This window comes from Bos javanicus, chromosome 3 (assembly GCF_032452875.1).
Source record: "Bos javanicus breed banteng chromosome 3, ARS-OSU_banteng_1.0, whole genome shotgun sequence".
In the NCBI taxonomy this organism is placed as follows: Eukaryota; Metazoa; Chordata; class Mammalia; order Artiodactyla; family Bovidae; genus Bos; species Bos javanicus.
Window position 1 is genome coordinate 34,843,917 of NC_083870.1, and position 21,584 is coordinate 34,865,500.

General features: G+C 42.4%; 2 protein-coding genes across 9 annotated transcripts in view; one reads left to right on the top strand and one right to left on the bottom strand.

Moving 5' to 3' along the window:
* The window catches only part of GPSM2 (G protein signaling modulator 2), an 86,745-nt gene extending 79,859 nt beyond the window's left edge, over positions 1-6,886 (bottom strand). Inside the window, exon 1 of the mRNA XM_061410987.1 lies at positions 6,814-6,886. The gene's annotated coding sequence lies outside the window, so the exon portion shown is untranslated. The remainder of the gene's footprint in view (positions 1-6,813) is intronic.
* AKNAD1 (AKNA domain containing 1) overlaps positions 1-21,584 on the top strand; it is a 52,649-nt gene that overhangs the window by 1,773 nt on the left and 29,292 nt on the right. For 7 of the 8 annotated variants that reach the window (XM_061410974.1, XM_061410979.1, XM_061410977.1 and 4 more), the window contains exons 2-6: positions 5,737-6,830; positions 8,828-8,867; positions 9,031-9,179; positions 9,277-9,339; positions 17,710-17,843. In XM_061410974.1, coding sequence (XP_061266958.1) covers positions 5,844-6,830; positions 8,828-8,867; positions 9,031-9,179; positions 9,277-9,339; positions 17,710-17,843 — 1,373 coding nt within the window. In that variant the 5' untranslated portion in view covers positions 5,737-5,843. Of the gene's footprint in view, positions 1-183; positions 274-5,736; positions 6,831-8,827; positions 8,868-9,030; positions 9,180-9,276; positions 9,340-17,709; positions 17,844-21,584 lie in introns of those variants that run through there. The other variant, XM_061410975.1, reaches the window with a different exon arrangement.

The window sequence follows — 21,584 nt, forward strand, 5'->3', positions numbered from 1 at the left end:
ATAAATTTTATCAGTTTAAGCAGAATGATATTTTAGAAATTAGGATCTGGCTAACAAAGGGTCTTTTCCAGCAAGAAAGGCTTGGAGCTCAGCAATGAGCACCTCAAGATACAAAGAAGGTATGAGGATGAGTTTGGGGGCCACAGTTTGGGTCATGAAAAGTCCTGCAAATCTTAGAATTCATCTTTCTTTTCTTCGTAGGCATTTAAAGATGCTCTCCCTCTCAAAAATTAGACAACTTTTAAAAACTGAAATATTTTGACATATAACAAGGTATAATTTTAAGGTATATGCTAATTTGATACATTATATATTGTAGTGATAACTAGATCACCATTGTAGTGATAACTAGACCTCCATCATGTTACATAATTATCATTTATTTAGTGGTTGGAATAATTAAGTTCTAGTCTCTTAGAAAGTTTGATGATTGTAATATTGTTGTCTGTATTCCTTATACTTTACTTTAGATCTCTAGGGCTTACTTATGGCTTGTTGCAAGTTTGTACCCTTAAACAACATATGTCTTACCCTCCATCCGCCACCCTCTGGTAATTTGTATGCATTTGGCCTTTTTAGATTCCACATATAAGTTATATCATACAGGACTTGCCTTTTTCTGTCTGACTTATTTCACTAAGCATAATGTGCTCAAGGTCCGTTAATGTTATGGTAAATGGCAGGATGCCATTGTCATTCTTTCTTGTTATATACATATGTATATGGCAGGATTCATTCTTTATTATATACATATGTGTACATATATATGTATATATGACATTTTCCATACACGAACCCTTATGTTCATAGCACCACTATTCACAGTAATCAAGACACAGAAACAACCCAAATGTCCACTGACAGATAAATGGATAAAGAAGATATGGTGCATACATACAGTGGAATACTACTCAGCTATAAATGATATAATGCTATATGCAGCAACCTGGTTGGCCCTAGAGATAATCATACTAAGTGAAGTAAATCAGAAAGAGAAAGACAAATATCACATGATATCACTTACACATGGAATCTAAAATATGACACAAATTCACGTATTTGTGAAACAGAAGCAGACTCACGACACAGAGGACAGACTTGCGGTTGCCGAGGGGAGGCGGGGAAGGGCGGGCTGAGGCGTCTGAGACGGGCGTATGCAAGCTAGTGTACACTGAAGGCATAAACTTTGTTGCTGTTGTTCAGTCACTAAGTCGAGTCTGACTCTGTGACCCCATGGACTGTAGCCCGCCAGGCTCCTCTGTCCATGGGATTTCCCAGCGAGAATACTGGAGTGGGTTGTTATTTCCTTCTCTGGGGGATCTTCCTGAGCTAGGGCTCAAACCTGTGTCTCCTGCATTGGTAGGCAGATTCTTTACCACTGAGTTATCAGGGTAACTTAGACAATGCTTTATCTAAAATTATTTTGTATTGGTTTTCATCCTTAAACAATAAATTCACTTAAAGGTAGATTTTTTTAAAGTAGTTTTGAGACCCCTATAGAGGTCATGTCTCATATAGGCCATTTCTTCCTTTATCCTGCCAATATGCCACAGATAAAGAGTACCTAGCTTTTTGTACTGGGCATTCTTCAGCACTCCAACACTGAGACTGGGTCTGTTTTTCATTTTTAAACTACCCTTATTGATTTCTCACTCTGTGCCAAACACTATGTCAGAACTTTATATACCTTACCTCACGTTCATCTAGCAATCCTGTGACCTAGGGATTATTATTCTTATTTTTCAGAAGAGGAAACTAAAATTCAGAAAAGTGAAGTAACTTGCCTGATGGCATAGAGCTAATGACTAGAGAAGCCAGAATTCAAATCCTGGTCTCCCAAGCCCTACTTTCCCTCCGTGCTTTTGACCTTCCTGGGAAGCATTTCCCTTGTTCTTCAAGTTCAGTTGCAGTAGCCTGTAATTCTGTTCGTACGCCTCACTTTACAGTAAATGTTAGACTGCTAAAGTAATCCTGCCGTGATGATGATGGTTCTTTTTCTATTTCTCTCTTTAAACAAAATACGTTTATTTGAATACTCTAACATTGACACCTACCTATAAATTCAAAATTGTGTACAATGTTTTATAGATATCTTTACCACATTTTATTTTTAGTCCCCCTTTTTTTTTTCCCTTCGAGAATTTAGCTCACTTTTTTTGGTCAAACATATTCCTTTAGCTTTTTAGGTTATATAAATAAAGTACAAGTTATAGACTCATAAAAATTTAGATGGGGGAGAAGACCTCGGAGATCTGCTTCTCCAACCCCGTCATTATATGGGCGAGGGCGGCCGGCCAGGGGTTGTGGCCTCTTAGTTGACTCAGAGCTTCAGTTACTCCAGCTAAAACTGGAGGCAATTTGACTACTTCTATAAAGTTGTCCCAAAAGTCTATAAATCAAGAAGAGATATTTAAATGGATGCTTTCAATTTTATTTAAAAGAATACAGTGAAAGCGTTAGTCACGCAGTTGGGTCTGACTCTTTGTGATCCCGTGGACTGTAGTCCGCCAGGCTCCTCTGTCCATGGAATTCTCCAGCCAAGAACACTGGAGTGGGGGCTTCCCTGGTGGCCCAGTGGTTAAGAATCCACTTTGCAATGCAAAGGACATTGGTTTGATACCAGGTCTGGGAAGATGCCACATGCCACGCAACAACTAAGCCCGTGCACCACAACCAGTGAGCCTGCTGGCTGCAACTATTGAAGCCCTGTGCCTGAGAGCCTGTGCTCGGCCATGAGAGAAGCCACCACAATGAGAAGCCCACACACCGCAGTGAAGAGAAGACCTTGCTCACCACAGCTAGAGAAAGCCGCATATCAGTAAGACCCACCACGGCCAATAATAAATAGATTAAAAAAAAAAAAAATACTGGAGTGGGTAGCCAATCCCTTCTCCAGAGGATCTTCCTGACCCAGGGATTGAATCCAGGTCTCCTGCATTGCAGGCAGATTTTTTACCATATGAGCCACTAGGGAAGCTCCCCCAAAGAATAAAAGACTCATACCAAATGGCAGCTGCTTTTGCCCTGAACATTTTCAGGAGTATCCCTAAGACGTGCTACCACCACCAGACTGTGGCAGCTTGACAGGACTGCTCAGACTCTTCTTCGTTGCTGTTGACTTACAAATTTATTTTAGCTTCAGGCATGCTGCTGCTGCTGCTGCTAAGTCACTTCAGTCGTGTCTGACTCTGTGCAACCCCATAGATGACAGCCCACGAGGCTCTCCCGTCCCTGGGATTCTCCAGGCAAGAACACTGGAGTGGGTTGCCATTTCCTTCTCCAATGCATGAACGTGAAAAGTGAAAGTGAAGTTACTCAGTCGTGTCCGACCCTCAGTGACCCCATGGACTGCAGCCTTCCAGGCTCCTCCATTCATGGGATTTTCTAGGCAAGAGTACTGGAGTGGGGTGCCATTGCCTTCTCCGAGCTTCAGGCATATAACATAGTAATTCATTATTTTTACACATAATATTCCAGTTAAAGTTGGCTCTATTTGCTGTGCTGTATAACAGATCCTTGTAACTTATTTATTTTATACACAGTAGTTGGTGACTCTTAGTTCTCACTGCTAATTTCACCCTTTCCCTTTCTCTCCTTACTGATAATCACTAGATTGTTTTCTATATATGTGAGTCTGTTTCTGTTTTGTTTTGTTTCATTTTTTAGATTCTACATATAAATAACAGTTATCTTTGACTTATTTCATTAAATACAATAAACTCTATGTCCATCCGTGTTGTTGAAAAAAGTAGAATTTAACTTTTACAGCTGACTAATATTCCACCGTGTATTGTGTGTATTAGTCACTTGGTCGTGTCTGACTCTTTGCGAGCCCATGAACTATAGCCCACCAGGCTCCTCTGCCCATGGAATTCTTCAGGCAAGAATACTAGAGTGGGTTACCATTCCCTTCTCCAGGGGATCTTCCTGACCCAGGGATTGAACCTGGGTCTCCTGTATTGTAGGCAGATTTGTCAACTGTCTGAGCCTATATATATGTATCCATAGATCTATATTGGAGAAGGAAATGGCAACCCACTCCAGTGTTCTTGCCTGGAGAATCCCATGGACAGAGAAGCCTGGTAGGCTGCAGTTCATGGGGTCGCACAGAGTCGGACACGACTGAAGCGACTTGGCATAGATCTATATAGACATATATGTATATATATACACACCATATTGTCAATATCTATTCATCTGTTGACACCTGGGTTGCTTCCACATCTTGGTTCTTGTAAATAATGCTGCTGTGAAGTTTGGGGTTCATTTATCTTTTTTAATTGATATTTTATTTTCAGATATATACCCCAAAATGGAATTGCTGGATCATATGGTAGTTATATTTATAGATTTTTGAGGAACCTTCATACTGTTTTCCATAGTGGCTGCACCAATTTACATTCCCACTAATGGCACAAAGGTGAAGTGTTCTCCACATCCTTGTCAACACTGGCTATTTGCAGACTTTTAAAAAAACTTTTTTTTTTTATATTGAAGTATAGCTGATTAACAACGTTGTGATAGCTTCAGGTGGACAGCAAAGGGACTCGGCCGTCCACACACATGTATCTGCTGCTGCTACCGCTAAGTCGCTTCAGTCATGTCCGACTCTGTGCGACCCCATAGACTGCAGCCCACCAGGCTCCCCCGTCCCTGGGATTCTCCAGGCAAGAACACTGGACTGGGTTGCCATTTCCTTCTCCAATGCATGAAAGTGAAAAGTGAAAGGGAAGTTGCTCAGTCGTGTCCGACTCCCAGCGACCCCATGGACTGCAGCCTACCAGGCTCCTCTGTCCGTGGGATTTTCCAGGCAAGAGTACTGGAGTGGGGTGCCATTGCCTTCTCCAACACATGTATCTAGTCTCCCCCAAACTCCCCTCCCATCCAGGCTGCCACAGAACACTAAGCAGACTTCCCTGTGCTATACAGTAGGACCTTGTTGGTTATCTATTTAAAATACAGCAGTGTGTGCAAGTTGATCCTAAACTCCCTAACTCCCCCTTCCCCCCATTCTTCCTCTCTGGCAACCATAAGTTCGTTCTCAGAGCAAGGCAGCCTCTTGAACTGGGTCTGTCTGGATTCTAATCAGAAGAAGAATATGCCTGAAGGCAGACTAGCCTCCAGGTGTTCAAAAGACCTTTTTGTTCCTTATTCATATTTCTGTCAGTCATTCTCTGCCTTTTGCCAACATACGAGGGAAAACCAGAAGAATGGGACCAGAATGTCTAGGGGGAGACAGATGAAAAAGCACTAAAACACTGAAAGTCGGTGGTTTGTTTGAGCTGATCCAGCTCTCAGTTCCATACACAGAGGCTTATCAGTGGTATGTGGACAAGGGACAGCCATGGTACTTAAAAAAAAAAAATCAATCCCTTACTTGCATCCCAAGCTGCTATTTTGGGAGCACAAATTTCAATTAGCACTTCCTAAGAGAAGTTGATAAACATTTGGTCATTAACTGGAAACCACTGTCTCCCTCAAAGTTTAATGAACACAATATTTAGCCCTACCTCCTTTCTAATTCCTTGCTTATATACCACCAATTACGTTAATGTAATATTTAGGATCAGTTCCTCTTGGCAGAGCTTTCTGCCTTCACGTTTATAACTGCATTTCTCCAAATGGAAAACATCCACTTTGATCTGCAGAAAAATGATCTGCATCCACTTTGATAAGCATAGTTTCATACATTACATAAATAATATTTAACAATAATGTTCTTTTCATTTTGTACAGATGAGGACACACAGTGAAGACGATTAATGAAAACCAGAAGACCTACTGCTATAATTAAGAACATCAAGATCAGGAGCAACTGATAAAGGAGGTCAGGCTGCACATACATGGACAAAGCCTATTTCCTGGAAGACACAACTTCTAAGCAACAGGAGGATTTGCCTTATGATGAGGGTTTCTCCCAAGTTAAGCTATACCATGGTTATAATCTTACCTCAAGATATGATATCCTTGATGTCTCAAATCAAATGAATTTAACAGAAGATGAGTCTCAAGAAAAAGCTACATATAGACAGACTTCCCAAGAGGCAGATATGACCATGACTTTGGATAAAATGACTGAAAATGCTGTCTGCAAAACATGTGATAAAGAGAATCAATGCACCATATATCTTCCTATTTCAGCTAATCAGGAAGATGCTTCAAAGTCAAACATTTCTGATATTTTACTCCATCACCTTTGCAAAGAAGAATTCTCCAAAGATCAAGGCATTAATTGTGAAACTCTCCCAGAGATCTCTAATAATGACAGCTTTGATGAAGCTATTATTAAAAATATTATTGTGTGGCACGTTAAGAATTCTTGGCCGACAGAACAATCCTCAGAACTCACTGACCTACTCAACTCCAAAAGCGATGATGAAAATAGCAATAAGCCCAGTTGTTTTCTGACTATGACGGAAGAAAACACCTCTGATTCAGATGAGTCAGTGGCTTCTGGAGAAAGCAACCATGAGGAAAATTCAAATTTTCTATCTAAAATCAAGAGTCTATGTGATAAACAAAAAAGTTGCCTATGGCAGACACCTCAGAAACAGGCTGAAAAAGCAAGCTCTGGCAACAAGTTCAAATATGGCCATAGTCAGGTTTATTACTGGTTCTCTAATTTCTCTAAGGTTACTTCCAAAGTGAAAATTCCTAAAAATTACACAATTGACAAACCACTTATAACAGATCCACAAGCCAGCTTTTCTCCTAAATTGAGAGATAAGTCAGCTGTTGGGCAAGATATTTCAGAAAGCACATCTAGATCAAATTATGTTGAAAAACAAGAGCAGAAGTGGGAAACTACTCAACCTTCACAACCAGTAGAGGTGAGTGAAAGCAGCCTTCAGGAAACACCCGCCCAGGACCGCTGCTCATCCGTATGCGTGTGGGTCCTCAGAAGCTGCATAGAACTAAGTTGTAGTTCTGAGGTTCTGAATTCTAGTTCCAGTCCGGTACCCTGACCTCTCAGAGCTCAGTGGGTGTCCTCATGAGAAGAATCTGGAACTGAACTAACAATAACACAGAATAAAATCCAAATTCTTCAACCAGGAATTTGCATCTCCCCATGTTTCCTGTCATCCTAGCCTTCTGAACTCAGCTCCCCTCCCCCAGGAGTCATCCTGTTAGTGGGCTGGCCCCACCTTCTCTGAGCTCCTGCCTTACCAGGAACATCCCACCTCTGCTTATCAAACCCCTCTCATTTTCATGGTCTCCTTCAACTCCACACTGGCTGTAGGACTTTTCAGAATCTCACAGCCAGTCTTTTGCATCCGTGTTTCTTAAATATTCTGTCAGAGCTTATCTCAGCCTCCTTGCATCATTACGATTTCCAAACATCTGTTCCTTCGACTAGATTTCAAGGCTCTGGAGGCAGCTGCCTTATCTTCATCTTTCCATCACCCAATTCCCCCAGAGGCCTGGCCAGGTGTTTGCATATATTATGCCCTTGGTTATGAATGCTAACTTGAATAATGATCTTTGATAACACATTTCAAGATGTTATACTGGTAACTATTTAACACAACATTTTGTTAACATTTAATTTATACTTTTTCCCCTTTCCCCATCTTTCCATCCTTCCACCCACCTTCCCAAATGCTGAGGCTGAGGATCTCATTGACTATTTGAGGTTCCGTAGTTAAATAAGTTTACATTAATGATCAAAGTAAACACTTTAGTTCTCTGGCACTTTTCCAGGACTGTATGATTTTTCTTTTAAGCAGTCTATGAAGGGCACCCTGCCTGAACACACTCTGCCTGTCTCTATTTCCACCCCTTCATCCACCTTTTCTTTTAACTGAAACTTCTGGGGAATTTGAATAGAACCTCCCTTATGCCTTGCAACTACACACACACATACACACACCTGGAGTCAGCAGCCCACTCAGCCTTGACCGGGATGCTTCTCTCAGTCTTAGAGAAATCTGTACCCCTGTGACACTGGGAAGTCTCAACATTCCTCATTCTGCTTGCAGAAGAACACTCTTGGGTGGGCACAGTTCTCAGGGCCCTGTGGGCAGTAGGGGCAGAACGAATATCAAGTTCATCTGTCTCTGGTAACGGGAGTCTGAAGTGGGGCATCTTCTTTTCTCTTGTCCTGTCCATTCAGGTTGGAGAACTGGGCTCTGTAGTTTCCATAGCAATCATATACCCGAGATATTCCTAATAACCACAGTCTAGTTTGACCACAACATTGGCTGTCTGTCTCTAGTGTGTTTGTGAGCTGTGTGTGTTGGGAACAATGGGAAGACAATCAAGGTGAATCACTCTGGAATTTGAACTCTTATCCAGTTAGCCTCTGGTGATTAGAAAAGGGAATGTCCTTTGTGAAGTCACTGTCTTGCTCCCAGACACTAGCCACCATGTATCTGGTGTTAGTGAGAGCCCTAGCGATAGAGTCAGTGACGAGACCAACAGAGGTCCCTGCCCTCGTGGAGCTTGTGGTCGACCTGTAGGAGAAGGGTTTGAGTATTCCATATAATAGTATCAAACATGATAACAGTAATAGCTAACATATATTGAATGTTTACCATGTGCCAGATACTATGGTAACATTTAATTCTCATCATGACACTATGAAGTAGGTTCTGTTACTATCCCCGTTTTATTGCTGAAGAATTTGAGGTTTATAGCAATGACGTAATTGCTCTGGGTCACCCGGCAGATAAGTGTCAGAGTGGAATTCAACCTTGGCATCAGGGCCTCAGCTCTTGACATAACCCTGGGTGGCCTCCATGATGACCAGAACACATTGGGTCATCCTGCATAATGGTATCGTTGGTTAATATCAACAATAATGTTTTCTTATCTTTTCATTGTGCAGATGGAGCCCACAGTACATATCCACCAAGAACATCTCACAGGTACTAGCATTTTTAAACCTCTTTGACTTAGATATACCTTTTGAAAAGAGATTTTTTCAATAGCGAATGGTGGTGATTGCCACAGACTTCTGTTTTCGGTACTTAACAAAACTGCAATGCAGTTGAGATGAATGGTAGCCAAAAGTTATTCTTTCTTTTACAGGAATAGAATCTGAGCCAAGTCTCTCTAACTTGCCATCGACTTCTCAGGAAGACCCTTCCTTGAGTTCTTCTTACATATTTCAAAAGATATCTCAGGGGAAGCAGATGTGTCAGAAGTTAAAAGAACAGACTGATCAACTGAAGGCTAAAGTAATACTTTTAAAGCTTATTATGAAAAATAGAAGTAACCAAATTCAAATATAAGACATCAGGCCCTTAATGAAATATTGCATTTTTTTCACTGCAGGTACAAGAATTTTCCAAGTGCATAGCACAGGATTCTCCCTATCATTTTCAACGCAGAAGGCTGGTAATGAATTTTATCACATTTCAAAAATCTTTATTAGGGAATTTGACACGCAAAAATATGACATAAATGACTTTACAGCATCATATTTTCTCTACACTGGTCGGGGTAGGAATGTTCTGGTAAGAAAAATTTTGCTGAAGATTGAGCTATCTTTCTCTTACAAGGACTAAAAGAGAGTAGAGCTTTCTATTTCAATATATATTTAGCCCCTTTTCCTTCTCAGGGGGATCTGTATGGCTGTTTTTCCTCAGCAGTCATCCCATAATACATCGGAAACCATGGTAGGTTCAGGAAAACAATATGTCAGCCATTGTAAAGGGCAAGCACAGCCAGATTTGATGGGCCTGGGGGACACAGGCTATAAAAGTTGCCAATATCTGCAAACTCAATATATAAAACTTGAAAAACCTAAAAGTCAATCTTGAATACATGCTTTTCAGATCAAAATCTTTGGCTTTTACATCCTTGCTTTTTGTCACATTTCATCAAATTGCTACTTTACATTGAAACCCATAGCCTCGTTCATCAGTGTCAGGGTCATATGAAGTAGAGGTGAAGCGTGGCAACGGGGCAGAGCTGAGACCGCTAGAACCAGGGGTGTGTGAAGCTGAAGTTGTAGTTTAGGCCACTGGAGCAGCAGCGAGATGGGTGGTCAGATGTCCTGACACAAAGGACACGGGCAAAGGTCAGGACAGGCTGTGCTTCAGAAGCCAGACACAGACAAAAAACTAGGAAGATTCAAATGCTAAGACACACAGTTCATTCATTATTCTTTCATCATATGAAGTAAATAACTCACATTCATTCAACAACATTTGTGGGGTACTCCCTATGGCTCAGACTCTGCATCAGGCACCAGGAATTTGAAGACAAAGAAACAGTCCCTTTTTCAAGCGAATTATAGACTCCTGGGAACAACAGACCAGTAAACCCACAAGTAACATGCAGCATGGAAAGGTTACCTATGATTACACATGATGCTAATGGCAGCACGGAAGAGGCTCACCCTGACCAGTGGGAGAGGGCCTTGGAAGGCTTCCCAGAAGGGATTTCTGGACTGGGCAGTGTAGGAAGAATATGGCAGAGTAGGGCAAAGGGGTGTTCCAGGAAAAGGAATCAGCAGGTGCAGTGGCACAGGGGCAAGACAGTGCTGAGAGTGTGAGGAACCGTGTGGCAGTATAATTCACCAGATGGAGCTCACAGGGAAGGGAGGAGACTGGAGAGAGGTCCTTAGATAAGAACTGTACCATGAAAAGCCTTTATGCTGTGCTAAGGAGCTTAGATTAATTTCATCTTGAGGTGGCATGATGGGGCAACACTGGAGGGTTTAAAGCTGAGAAACAGCAGCCACCACGGGGGCAAGACAGTAGGAAATAGACTAGAAAATTATAATCCAGGTAACAAATTATGAAGTCCTAAACCAAGGCTGGCAATAAGGATGAAGAGGGGGACAAATCTAAGAGTTTAAGGAAGTGGTGGCAGACTGAACAAGGTAAATAAAGGGAGGGAGGAGGCCTGGATGCATGCCAGATTTCTAGCTTGGCTAACCAAGGTTAGGAATAAAAGTGGAGGATCCGGTTCAGAATGGGTGTGGGAGGCAGGCAGGAGGCCAGATGTCAAGTTCAGTTGGAACATTTTGAGGCACCTGTAGGAAATCCAATTGGAGGGGTCTAGTAGGCAATTAGAGCCACGGATCTGAACTTCAGAGGATGTGTTTGGGTCAGACACGTAAATTTGGGTACAGCTGTAGGTTGAGGCTGTGCAGTGTAGAGATTGCTCAGGCAAACAAGTGGAGTAAGCAGTGAAGAAATTCAAGGTAGAGTCATGGGAAACAGCAACCAGGGGCAGGTAAGAAATCGATAAGGAGAAACTGGAATGGTCAAGACAGACCTGGAAGGGGCAGAGCTACAAAAGCCAAGAGAAAAGAGGGTTCTGAGAAGGGGGGAGTGGGCCACACCATCCAGTCTTCAAAGAAGGAAGGAAAGCAAGATGTGCATTGGATTTGGTCACTGAGAGATCATGAGGGATCTTGGCAGCCCTGATTCCAATGAAGAGGTGGATCTACCGAAGCCAGATCGCAGGAGTCAAGGAGTGAATGATAGATGAGTAAAGTGAGTGAGTGAAAAGTTGCTCAGTCATGTCCAACTCTGTGACCCCATGGACTGAATAGTACTAAATTCTCCAGGCCAAATACTGGAGTGAGTAGCCTTTCCCTTCTCCAGGGAATCTTCCTAACCCAGGGATCGAACCCAGGTCTCCCACATTGCAGGCAGATTCTTTACCAGCAGAGCCACCAGGGAACCCCAAGAATACTGGAGTGGGTAGCCTATCCCTTCTCCAGCAGATCTTCCTGACCCAGGAACTGAGCCAGGCAGATTCTTTACCAACTGAGCTATCAGGGAAGCCCTCCTAAAACCCAGGCTTTCAGAAACCCGGAGAACATAAATTTTTAAAGGGCCAAGCAAAACAGAGGAAAGTGGTTCGAGGCACTAGCCTTCTGAGGCCTCGGTTCAGGAAGTTTCCTCCTATGTTAGAGGGAATGTGGGGATTCGTGTTGGGACCCAGAGAAGAGGAGAGGTGATCTCTGACAGTGTTGGCCTGAGAGTTCCAGGCCCATTTGGTTCAGTGAAGGAAGGCCAGACAGGGCTAAAACCAACCTTCTCAGCAAGAGCAGCATATGTAGAAAGCATCTGGATTTTGGAGCAGACATCCTGGTACTATGTGTTGACTATACAAATTTAAACCTTTCACATATCTGCCCATCTCAGAGTCACGTGAGTTAAATGAAGTACATTTATGGTAAGAAAACTATGTCCTAACTTCTTCTGAGGGTAGAACACAATTAAAATTCTGAGATTCCAAATTATAATTCATAATTGCTTTCTTCACTCTTTCCTTTGAACACCTCATTCCTTCTCATGGCTTTAACCCCTGTTTCCATGCTGCCAATTCCCAATGACTAGTCCTCACTTCTCATCTACAGGGCCACATGCTGGTCCTGATTTTCCTTTGGATCTCCTGCTCTCACTGAACATTGTACCTTGTCCAACATTGACATCTTCATTCAAACTTGTTAGCCTTTTCAAATTCCTTGTTTTTGTCAGGGGGTTCACATTCTTCCCACCTCCCAAGCTAGGAATCTGTGTACTGTCTGTGAGATCTATAGTGCCAGTCAGGGTCTTGGCAAGGAAGAGATGACTTACTCCAATGGAGGAACTGAGGAGGGTTTAGGAAGGTATTATTTTATAACCAATTAAGGGACAGAAAGGATCTCATGGAAGGAACAGTGGGGAAGAGGGACGGAGGAAGAACAGATAATGGTGCATGAGGAGAGCAGCGGTAGTTACAGGAGTAGCTGACAAGCTCCGTGGCTTTTGGTAGAGACACAGCCAATCCGTGATAATACAGGCAGGAGGAAATCAAGGAAATAAAGACCCTACCTCATCCTTCTTCAATTCCTCTCTCCTGCAGTTTGCCTTCCATTGACTGAAACCAACAAAAGCCAAGGGCGCTGGAGCCGGTTGGTACACTCCATTGAAGGCCAGCCTCCTGGTTGGGGGACAGAGAAAGATGGAGGACAGATCTGGAGGAAAATGGAAAACATGCACCACACTTGCCATTTTTTATGCCGTTTGGCCAATATGCTTCTAAACTTGTTTGTTTATTTTAATAATAGTAAGAGTAATAATGAAGATGATAGTTACCATCTATTGAGTGTGTACCATGCTCCTGGTGCTAAGCAGTATCTCATTTAATTTTCACAACATGAGGTGAGGGCTATTATGCTCTCAAATGCAAAAATTGAAGCTTAGAGTTCAAGGTGACTGAAATCATACAATTAGAAGGTAACAATCTGAACTTGAACTCTGGTGTATCTGATTCTCTAACCCCATGATGCAGCATTCTTGCCTTTGGTAATATCTCTCCAATTTATCCTTTCCTCTCCATTTTCACTGATACTGCCTGGTCCAAGCCCTCTTGAGCATCCTTTAAGCTGAGTTAAGTCTCACGTCTTCCATTGAGCCATGGAAAGGATTCTATTCCACAGTCTCTATTCCCAACTGGAATAAAATCTCTGAGACAAGAGACTGTGCCTGATACAACTTTTGTGTCTCTCACACTCTGGGCACAGGACTAAACATGGGCAGTGCTCAGGGAATGCTTAGCGACTGGGGCTGCACACCTGTAGCCTCTGTACATCAAGACCCTGACCTGCAGAGTTTAAATACTCATCTGCATGAGCTACATCTGGAGGACTTACTCAAAGCTTCTGGCTAAGTTTCCTGATATTCCTGCTCCATCACATCCTCCAAGCCATTCAATCCCAGGTCCTTTAACTTCAATTTTTTTTTACTGGATTATTTATTTTTTATTATCATTGCTTTACAAAGTTGTGTTAGTTTCTGGAGTATAACGAAGTGAATCAGCTATAGGTATACACATATCTCCTCCCTCTTGAAGTGGTCAAACAGGAGATGGCAAGAATGAACATCGACATTCTAGCAATCAGTGGACTAAAATGGAGTGGAATGGGTGAATTTAACTCAGGTGACCATTATATCTACTACTCTGGGCAAGAATCCCTTAGAAGAAATGGAGTAGCCATCATGGTCAACAAACGAGTCCAAAAGGCAGTACTTGGATGCAATCTCAAAAATGACAGAATGATCTCTATTTGCTTCCAAGGCAAACCATTCAATATAACAGTAATCCAAGTCTATGCTCCAACCAGTAATGCTGAAGAAGCTGAAGTTGAACAGTCCTATGAAGACCTACAAGACCTTCTAGAACTAATACTCAAAATAGATGTCCTTTTCATTATAGGGGTCTGGAATACAAAAGTAGGAAGTCAAGAAACACCTGGAGTAACAGGCAAATTTGGCCTCGGAGTACAGAATGAAGCAGGGCAAGGCTAATAGAGTTTTGCCAAGAGAACACACTGGTCATAGCAAACACCCTCATTCAACAACACAAGAGAAGACTCTACACATGGACATCACCAGATGGTCGACACCAAAATCAGATTGATTATATTCTTTGCAGCCAAAGATGGAGAAGCTCTACACAGTCAGCAAAAACAAGACCAAAAGCTGACTGTGGCTCAGATCATGAACTCCTTGTTGCTAAATTCAGACTTAAATTGAAGAAAATGGAAAAAACCACTAGACTATTCAGGTATGACCTAAATCAAATCCCCTACGATTATACAAAGGGAGTGAGAAATAGATTTAAGGGACTAGATCTGATAGACAGAGTGCCTGATGAACTATAGACAGAAGTTTGTGACACTGTACAGGAGACAGGGATCAAGACCATCCCCAAGAAAAAGAAATGCAAAAAGCAAAATGGCTGTCTGAAGAGGCCTTACAAATAGCTGAGAAAAGAGGAGAAATGAAAAGCAAAGAAGAAAGGGAAAGATACCCATTTGAATGCAGAGTTCCAAAGAATAGCAAGGAGAGATAAGAAAGCCTTCCTCAGTGATCAGTGCAAAGAAATAGAGGAAAACAATAGAATGGGAAAGACTAGAGATCTCTTCAAGAAAATTAGAGATACCAAGGGAACATTTCATGCAAAAATGGGCTTAATAAAGGACAGAAATTGTATGGACCAAGCAGAAGCCAGAAGATATTAAGAAGAGGTGGCAAGAATACACAGAAGAACTGTACAAAAAAGATCTTCATGACCCAGATAATCATGGTGGTATGATCACTCACCTAGAGCCAGACATCCTGGAATGTGAAGTCAGTTAGGAAGCATCATTACAGACAAAGCTAGTGGAGGTGATGGAATCCTAGTTGAGCTATTTCAAATCCTAAAAAATGATGCTGTAAAAGTGCTGCACTCGGTATGCCAGCAAATTTTGAAAACTCAGTCATGGCCACAGGACTGGAAAAGATCAGTTTTCATTCCAATCCCAAAATAGGCAATGCCAAAGAATGCTCAAACTACTGCACTTTTGTACTCATCTCACATGCTAGTAAAGTCATGCTCAAAATTCTCCAAGCCAGGCTTCAACAGTACATGAACCATGAACTTACAGAAGTTAAAGCTGGTTTTAGAAAAGGCAGAGGGACAAGAAATCAAATTGCCAACGTCTGTCGGATCATTGAAAAAGCAAGAGAGTTCCAGAAAAACATCTATTTCTGCTTTATTGACTATGCCAAAGCCTTTGACTGTGTGGATGACAACAAACTGTGGAAAATTCTGAAAGAGATGGAAATACCAGACCACCTGACCTGCCTCTTGAGAAATCTGTATGCAGGTCAGGAATCAACAGTTAGAACTGGACAGAACAACAGACAGGTTCCAAATAGGAAAAGGAGTACATCAAGGCTGTATATTGTCACCCTGTTTATTTAACTTATATGCAGAGTACATCATGAGAAATGCTGGCTGGAAGATCTACAAGCTGGAATCAAGATTGCCAGGAGAAATATCAATAACCTCAGATATGTAGATGACACCACCCTTATGGCAGAAAGCAAGGAACTAAAGAGCCTCTTGATGAAAGTGAAAGAGGAGAGTGAAAAAGTTGGCATAAAGCTCAACATTCAGAAAACTAAGACCATGGCATCTGGTCCCATCATTTCATGGCAGATAGATGGGGAAACACTGGAAACAGTGGCTGACTTTATTTTGGGGGGCTCCAAAATCACTGCAGATAGATTTGCAGCAATGAAATTAAAAGATGCTTACTTCTTGGAAGGAAAGTTATGATCAACCTAGACAGCATATTAAAAAGCAGAGACATTACTTTGCCAACAAAGGTCCATCTAGTCAAGGTTTTGGTTTTTCCAGTAGTCATGTATGGATGTGAGAGTTGGATTATAAAGAAGGCTGAGCACTGAAGAATTGATGCTTTTGAACCAATCCATCCTAAGGGAAATCAGTCCTGAATATTCACTGGAAGGACTGATGTTGAGGCTGAAACTCCAATACTTTGGCCACCTCATGTGAAGAACTGACTCAATTGAAAAGACCCTGATGCTGGGAAAGATTGAAGGCGGGAGAAGAAGGGGACAACAGAGGATGAGATGGTTGGATGACATCACCGACTCAATGGACATGAGTCTGAGTGAACTCCTGGAGTTGGTGATGGACAGGGAGGCCTGGCGTGCTGCAGTCTGTGGGGTCACAGAGTTGGACGTGACTGAGTAACCCTAGAAGTTAGGTGCTTCTCTGGAGGTGTAAAATTTTAGAGTTAGGGTTAGGGTTACTGAACCTCCCTCTTCGACCTTCCTCCCACTTCCCCACCGCATTGCATCCAACTAGCTCATCACAAAACACTGAGCTGAGCTCCCTGTGATATAGAGTAGGTTCCCAGGAGCGATCTGTTTTACACACAGCAGTTCACACGTCAATCCCAATCTCCCAATTCATCCCTCTGCCGTATCCACATCTTCATTCTCTACTTCTGCGTCTTTATTCCTGCCCTGCAAGTAGGTTCGTCTGCACCGTTTTTCTAGATTCCACATACATGCATCAATATTTGTTTTTCTGACTTACTTCATTCTGTATGACAGATTCTAGGTCCATCCACATCTCTGCAAATGACCCAATGTATTCCTTTTTATAGTTGAGTAATATTCTATTGTTAATATGCATCATATCTTCTTTATCTATTCATTGGTTGATGGACATGACCTGGTTATTATAAACAGTGCTGCAGTGAACATTGGAGTGCGCGTGTCTTTTTTTTTTTTTACCCCGAGTGGGACTCGAATGCGTGTCTTTTTGAATTATGGTTTTCTCAGGATTTGTGTCCAGTAATGGGGTTGCTGTGTCATATGGTAGCTCTAGCTTTAGTTTTTCAATGAACTGCCATACTATTCTCCATAGTGGCAGTGTCAGTCTGCATTCCCACCAAGAGGGTTTCCTTTTCTCCACCCTTCTCAAGCATTTATGGTTTCTAAGTTCTATGTGGCTTCTGACATACTTTCTAGAGCTTCAATTTCCTCCTCTATAAAACTGGGATAATAAACCTACTTTGTGACATTTACCATACTGATAGTAGATTAAATAAGATAATGAATGGAAAAGTGCTCTATAAGCTAAAAATTATTCTGCAAATATGTGGGATTATTAACGTGCCATTAACAAAATTAAAAGGCCTCTGAGTGGGTGCTAGGAAAGAAATCAGAAGTCACTGTAAGTCTCACTCTGTGCTGTGGGGGTGTTGCAAATGTTAAGATGGCTCTTGGGTTGTCTGCATTTTAGATGTCAGACTCTGAAACACAACCACTGCCAGGAGAAGGATGGCGGCTTAATTTTAACACTCCTGTAGGGTACACCCTCATTGTGTTGGCAGAAAAAACTACTACTACACACATGGGCTTACACGTGAATGATTCCAGCGTGTCACTGCTACAGGTCCTGGAGAAATTGCAGGGACGCCTCAAACTGCTGGAGCAGGAGTTTCTGGCCAACAAGGAGAAGCACCTGACATTGGAGGAGCAAGTCCAGGAGCACGAATCCCCAGCTGTCAAGGACTTTGATCCAGAAAGGTAGGGCAGGCTTCACCTCTGTGGGGTGGAAGTGTCAGAGGTGAGCTCCTTCCGGAGGGATTCTGCAGGGGCTGCTGGCCTCGCGCTCGGAGACCTACTGGTCTCGGGTCAGCAAAAACAGTGTCACCTTTGAACTGGTGTCACCCCACGCAGCGAGCAGTATGAAATTCCTGCTCTGTGTACGGTCCTGTGGGGGGCACCCAGAAGGAGTGTCCCAAATGAACAGTTGTCCCCTGGAGGAGACACTGCCACTGCCTTGCATTGTGCTGGATGTCATGATAATTGGTCCCGAGACTCGGAAGAGCACAAGAAAACCACAGAAATGCTCATCTGCTAAGCCCAGAGGACCCTCTCCTCCCCAGGGTCCCCCCGCCCTGCCCTCTCCTTTACCTTATTCCTGCCTTTATTTCCCCTGCCTAACTCTTTTCTGTCCCTCTTTTTCCCTATCCACAGACAATACCCAAGGGATAGCAGGCAGGAAAGAATCACTGTTAGGTTGATTAATGTTGGGGTGAGGGACCCACAAATCCTGATAAAGGCAAAATGTTAAAACCTGAAGTCAAATGATTCCTGAATTAATTCACATTAGAAACTTGAGCGCACAAGCATACTGAGGATTCCAGCTGGCCATTTTGATGGCCCCATGCTCTGCTCTCTCCAACCCGAATAATTTTAAAAGATATATCCTAGGACTCAAGGCTGGGGTTGGTTCCATGTAATTTCCTGGTATGAATCTAAAGAACTCATTTAGTAGGCTTCATATTTGTAAATTCAGCTCTTTCTATTCATAGTATTTTAACACGAATTCATTCTCGACGCCAAAATATTTTAATGGCTTATATTTTGGCACTACTGTCCTGAGGTAATTTTCCCAAAGTACAATCTTACTTCTTCAAAATGAATGACATCTCTGTCTATGGCTATTTCAATACTGAGTAATTAGACAGCAAAGATGTGGTTTTAATATTGATTTTTTCCCCCAAAGGCTTTTTTTCTCTTGGAAAAAAAGATCTCCACATGCTTTCACTATTTGTTTAAAAACTAATAGAGTGAGGATATTTATTTTCCAAGAAACCCCACTTGTTTTGGCAGTCATTTTAAAGACAGCCTCTGTGCACATTAAGACCAAAACTATGCAAGGCCTTATTTATATCCTAGTTACACCCACACTGTGCCTGGCCCTGGTATAAATCAAAAATGTTTCAACTGCAGTTATATCCCATATACAGGAAAAGCTTTCAACACTGGGGCAAGAAACAGACTTGGCCTCTCCCAAAACTCCCCTCAGAGCAAGCCAAGCATGGTCAGCTTCTCTTGTTCTCAAATGGGCAAAAAGCAGAACCCAGTCCAACCCTCAAGGCCTTGCCATGTTGAGAATCTTCTAAATGATGGCTACAAAGGCCACTGTCAATGGCTTTCAGTAAGCAAAAGAATTCTGCAGATTAATGGACAAACTGCTTAAGTCAGCTATTGTGTGCTTATTCAGTTCAATTCAGTTGCGCAGTCGTGTCCGACTCTTTGTGACCCCATGAACCACAGCACGCCAGGCCTCCCTGTCCATCACCAACTCCCGGAGTCTACCCAAACCCATGTCCATCGAGTCGGTGATGCCATCCAACCATCTCATCCTCTGTCGTCCCCTTCTCCTCCTGCTCTCAATCTTTCCCAGCATCAGGGTCTTTTCAAATGAGTCAGCTCTTCACATCAGGTGGCCAAAGTATTGGAGTTTCCGCTTCAGCATCAGTCCTTTCAATGAACACCCAGGACTGATTTCCTTTAGGATGGACTGGTTTGATCTCCTTGCAGTCCAAGGGACTCTCAAGAGTCTTCTCCAACACCACAGTTCAAAAGCATCAATTCTTCAGTGCTCAGCTTTCTTTATAGTCCAACTCACATCCATACATGACCACTGGAAAAACCATAGCCTTGACTAGACAGGTTTGTGACATTCTACAGGAAACAGGAATCAAGACCATCCCCAAGAAAAAGAAATGCAAAAAAGCAAAATGGCTGTCTGAGGAGGCCTTACAAATAGCTGTGAAAAGAAGGGGAGTGAAAAGCAAAGGAGAAAAGGAAAGATATACCCATTTGAATGCAGAGTAAGAAAGCCTTCCTCAGCAATCAATGCAAAGAAATATAGGAAAACAATAGAATGGGAAAGACTAGAGATCTCTTCAAGAAAATTAGAGATACCAAGGGAGCATTTCATGCAAAGATGGGCACAATAAAGGACAGAAATGGTATGGACTTAACAGAAGCAAAAGATATTAAGAAGAGGTGGCAAGAATACACAGAAGAACTGTACAAAAAAGATCTTCACGACTTAGATAATTATGATGGTGTGATCACTCACCTAGAGCCAGACATCCTGGAATGTGAAGTTAAGTGGGCCTTAGGAAGCAGCACTACAAACAAAGCTAGTGGAGGTGATAGAATACCAGTTGAGCTATTTCAAATCCTGAAAGATGATGCTGTGAAAGTGCTGCACTCAATATGCCAGCAAAGTTGGAAAACTTAGCAGTGGCCACAGGACTGGAAAAGGTCAGTTTTCATTCCAATCCCAAAGAAAGGCAATGCCAAAGAATGCTCAAACTACCACATAATTGCACTCATCTCACACACTAGTAAAGTAATGCTCAAAATTCTCCAAGCCAGGCTTCAGCAATACATGAACCATGAACTTCCAGATGTTCAAGCTGGATTCAGAAAAGGCAGAGGAACCAGAGATCAAATTGCCAACATCCGCTGGATCATGGAAAAAGCAAGAGAGTTTCAGAAAAACATCTATTTCTGCTTTATTGACTATGCCAAAGCCTTTGATTGTGTGGATCACAATAAACTGTGGGAAATTCTGAAAGAGATGGGAATACCAGACCACCTGACCTGCCTCTTGAGAAATCTGTATGCAGGTCAGGAATCAACAGTTAGAACTGGACATGGAACAGACTGGTTCCAAATAGGAAAAGGAGTACATCAAGGCTGTATATTGTCACCCTGCTTATTTAACTTATATGCAGAGTACATCATGAGAAATGCTGGACTGGAGGAAGCACAAGCTGGAATCAAGATTGCCGGGAGAAATATCAGTAACCTCAGATATGCAGATGACACCACCCTTATGGTAGAAAGTGAAGAGGAACTAAAGAACCTCGTGATGAAAGTGAAAGAGGAGAGTGAAAAAGTTGGCTTAAAGCTCAACATTCAGAAAACTAAAATCATGGCATCCAGTCCCATCACTTCATGGGAAATAGATGGGGAAACAGTGGAAACAGTGTCAGGCTTTATTTTTCTGGGCTCCAAAATCACTGCAGATGGTGACTGCAGCCATGAAATTAAAAGACGCTTACTCCTTGGAAGGGAAGTTATGACCAACCTAGACAGCATATTAAAAAGCTGAGACATTACTTTGCCAACAAAGGTCGGTCTAGTCAAGGTTATGGTTTTTCCAGTGGTCATGTATGGATGTGAAAGTTGGACTACAAAGAAAGCTGAGTGCTAAAGAATTGATGCTTTTGAACTGTGGTGTTGAAGAAGACTCCTGAGAGTCCCTTGGGCTGCAAGGAGATCCAACCAGTCCATCCTAAAGGAGATCAGTCCTGGGTGTTCATTGAAAGGACTGATGTTGAAGCTGAAACTCCAATACTTTGGCTACCTGATGCGAAGAGCTGACTCATTTGAAAAGACCCTGATGCTGGGAAAGATTGAGGGCAGGAGGAGAAGGGGATGACAGAGGATGAGATG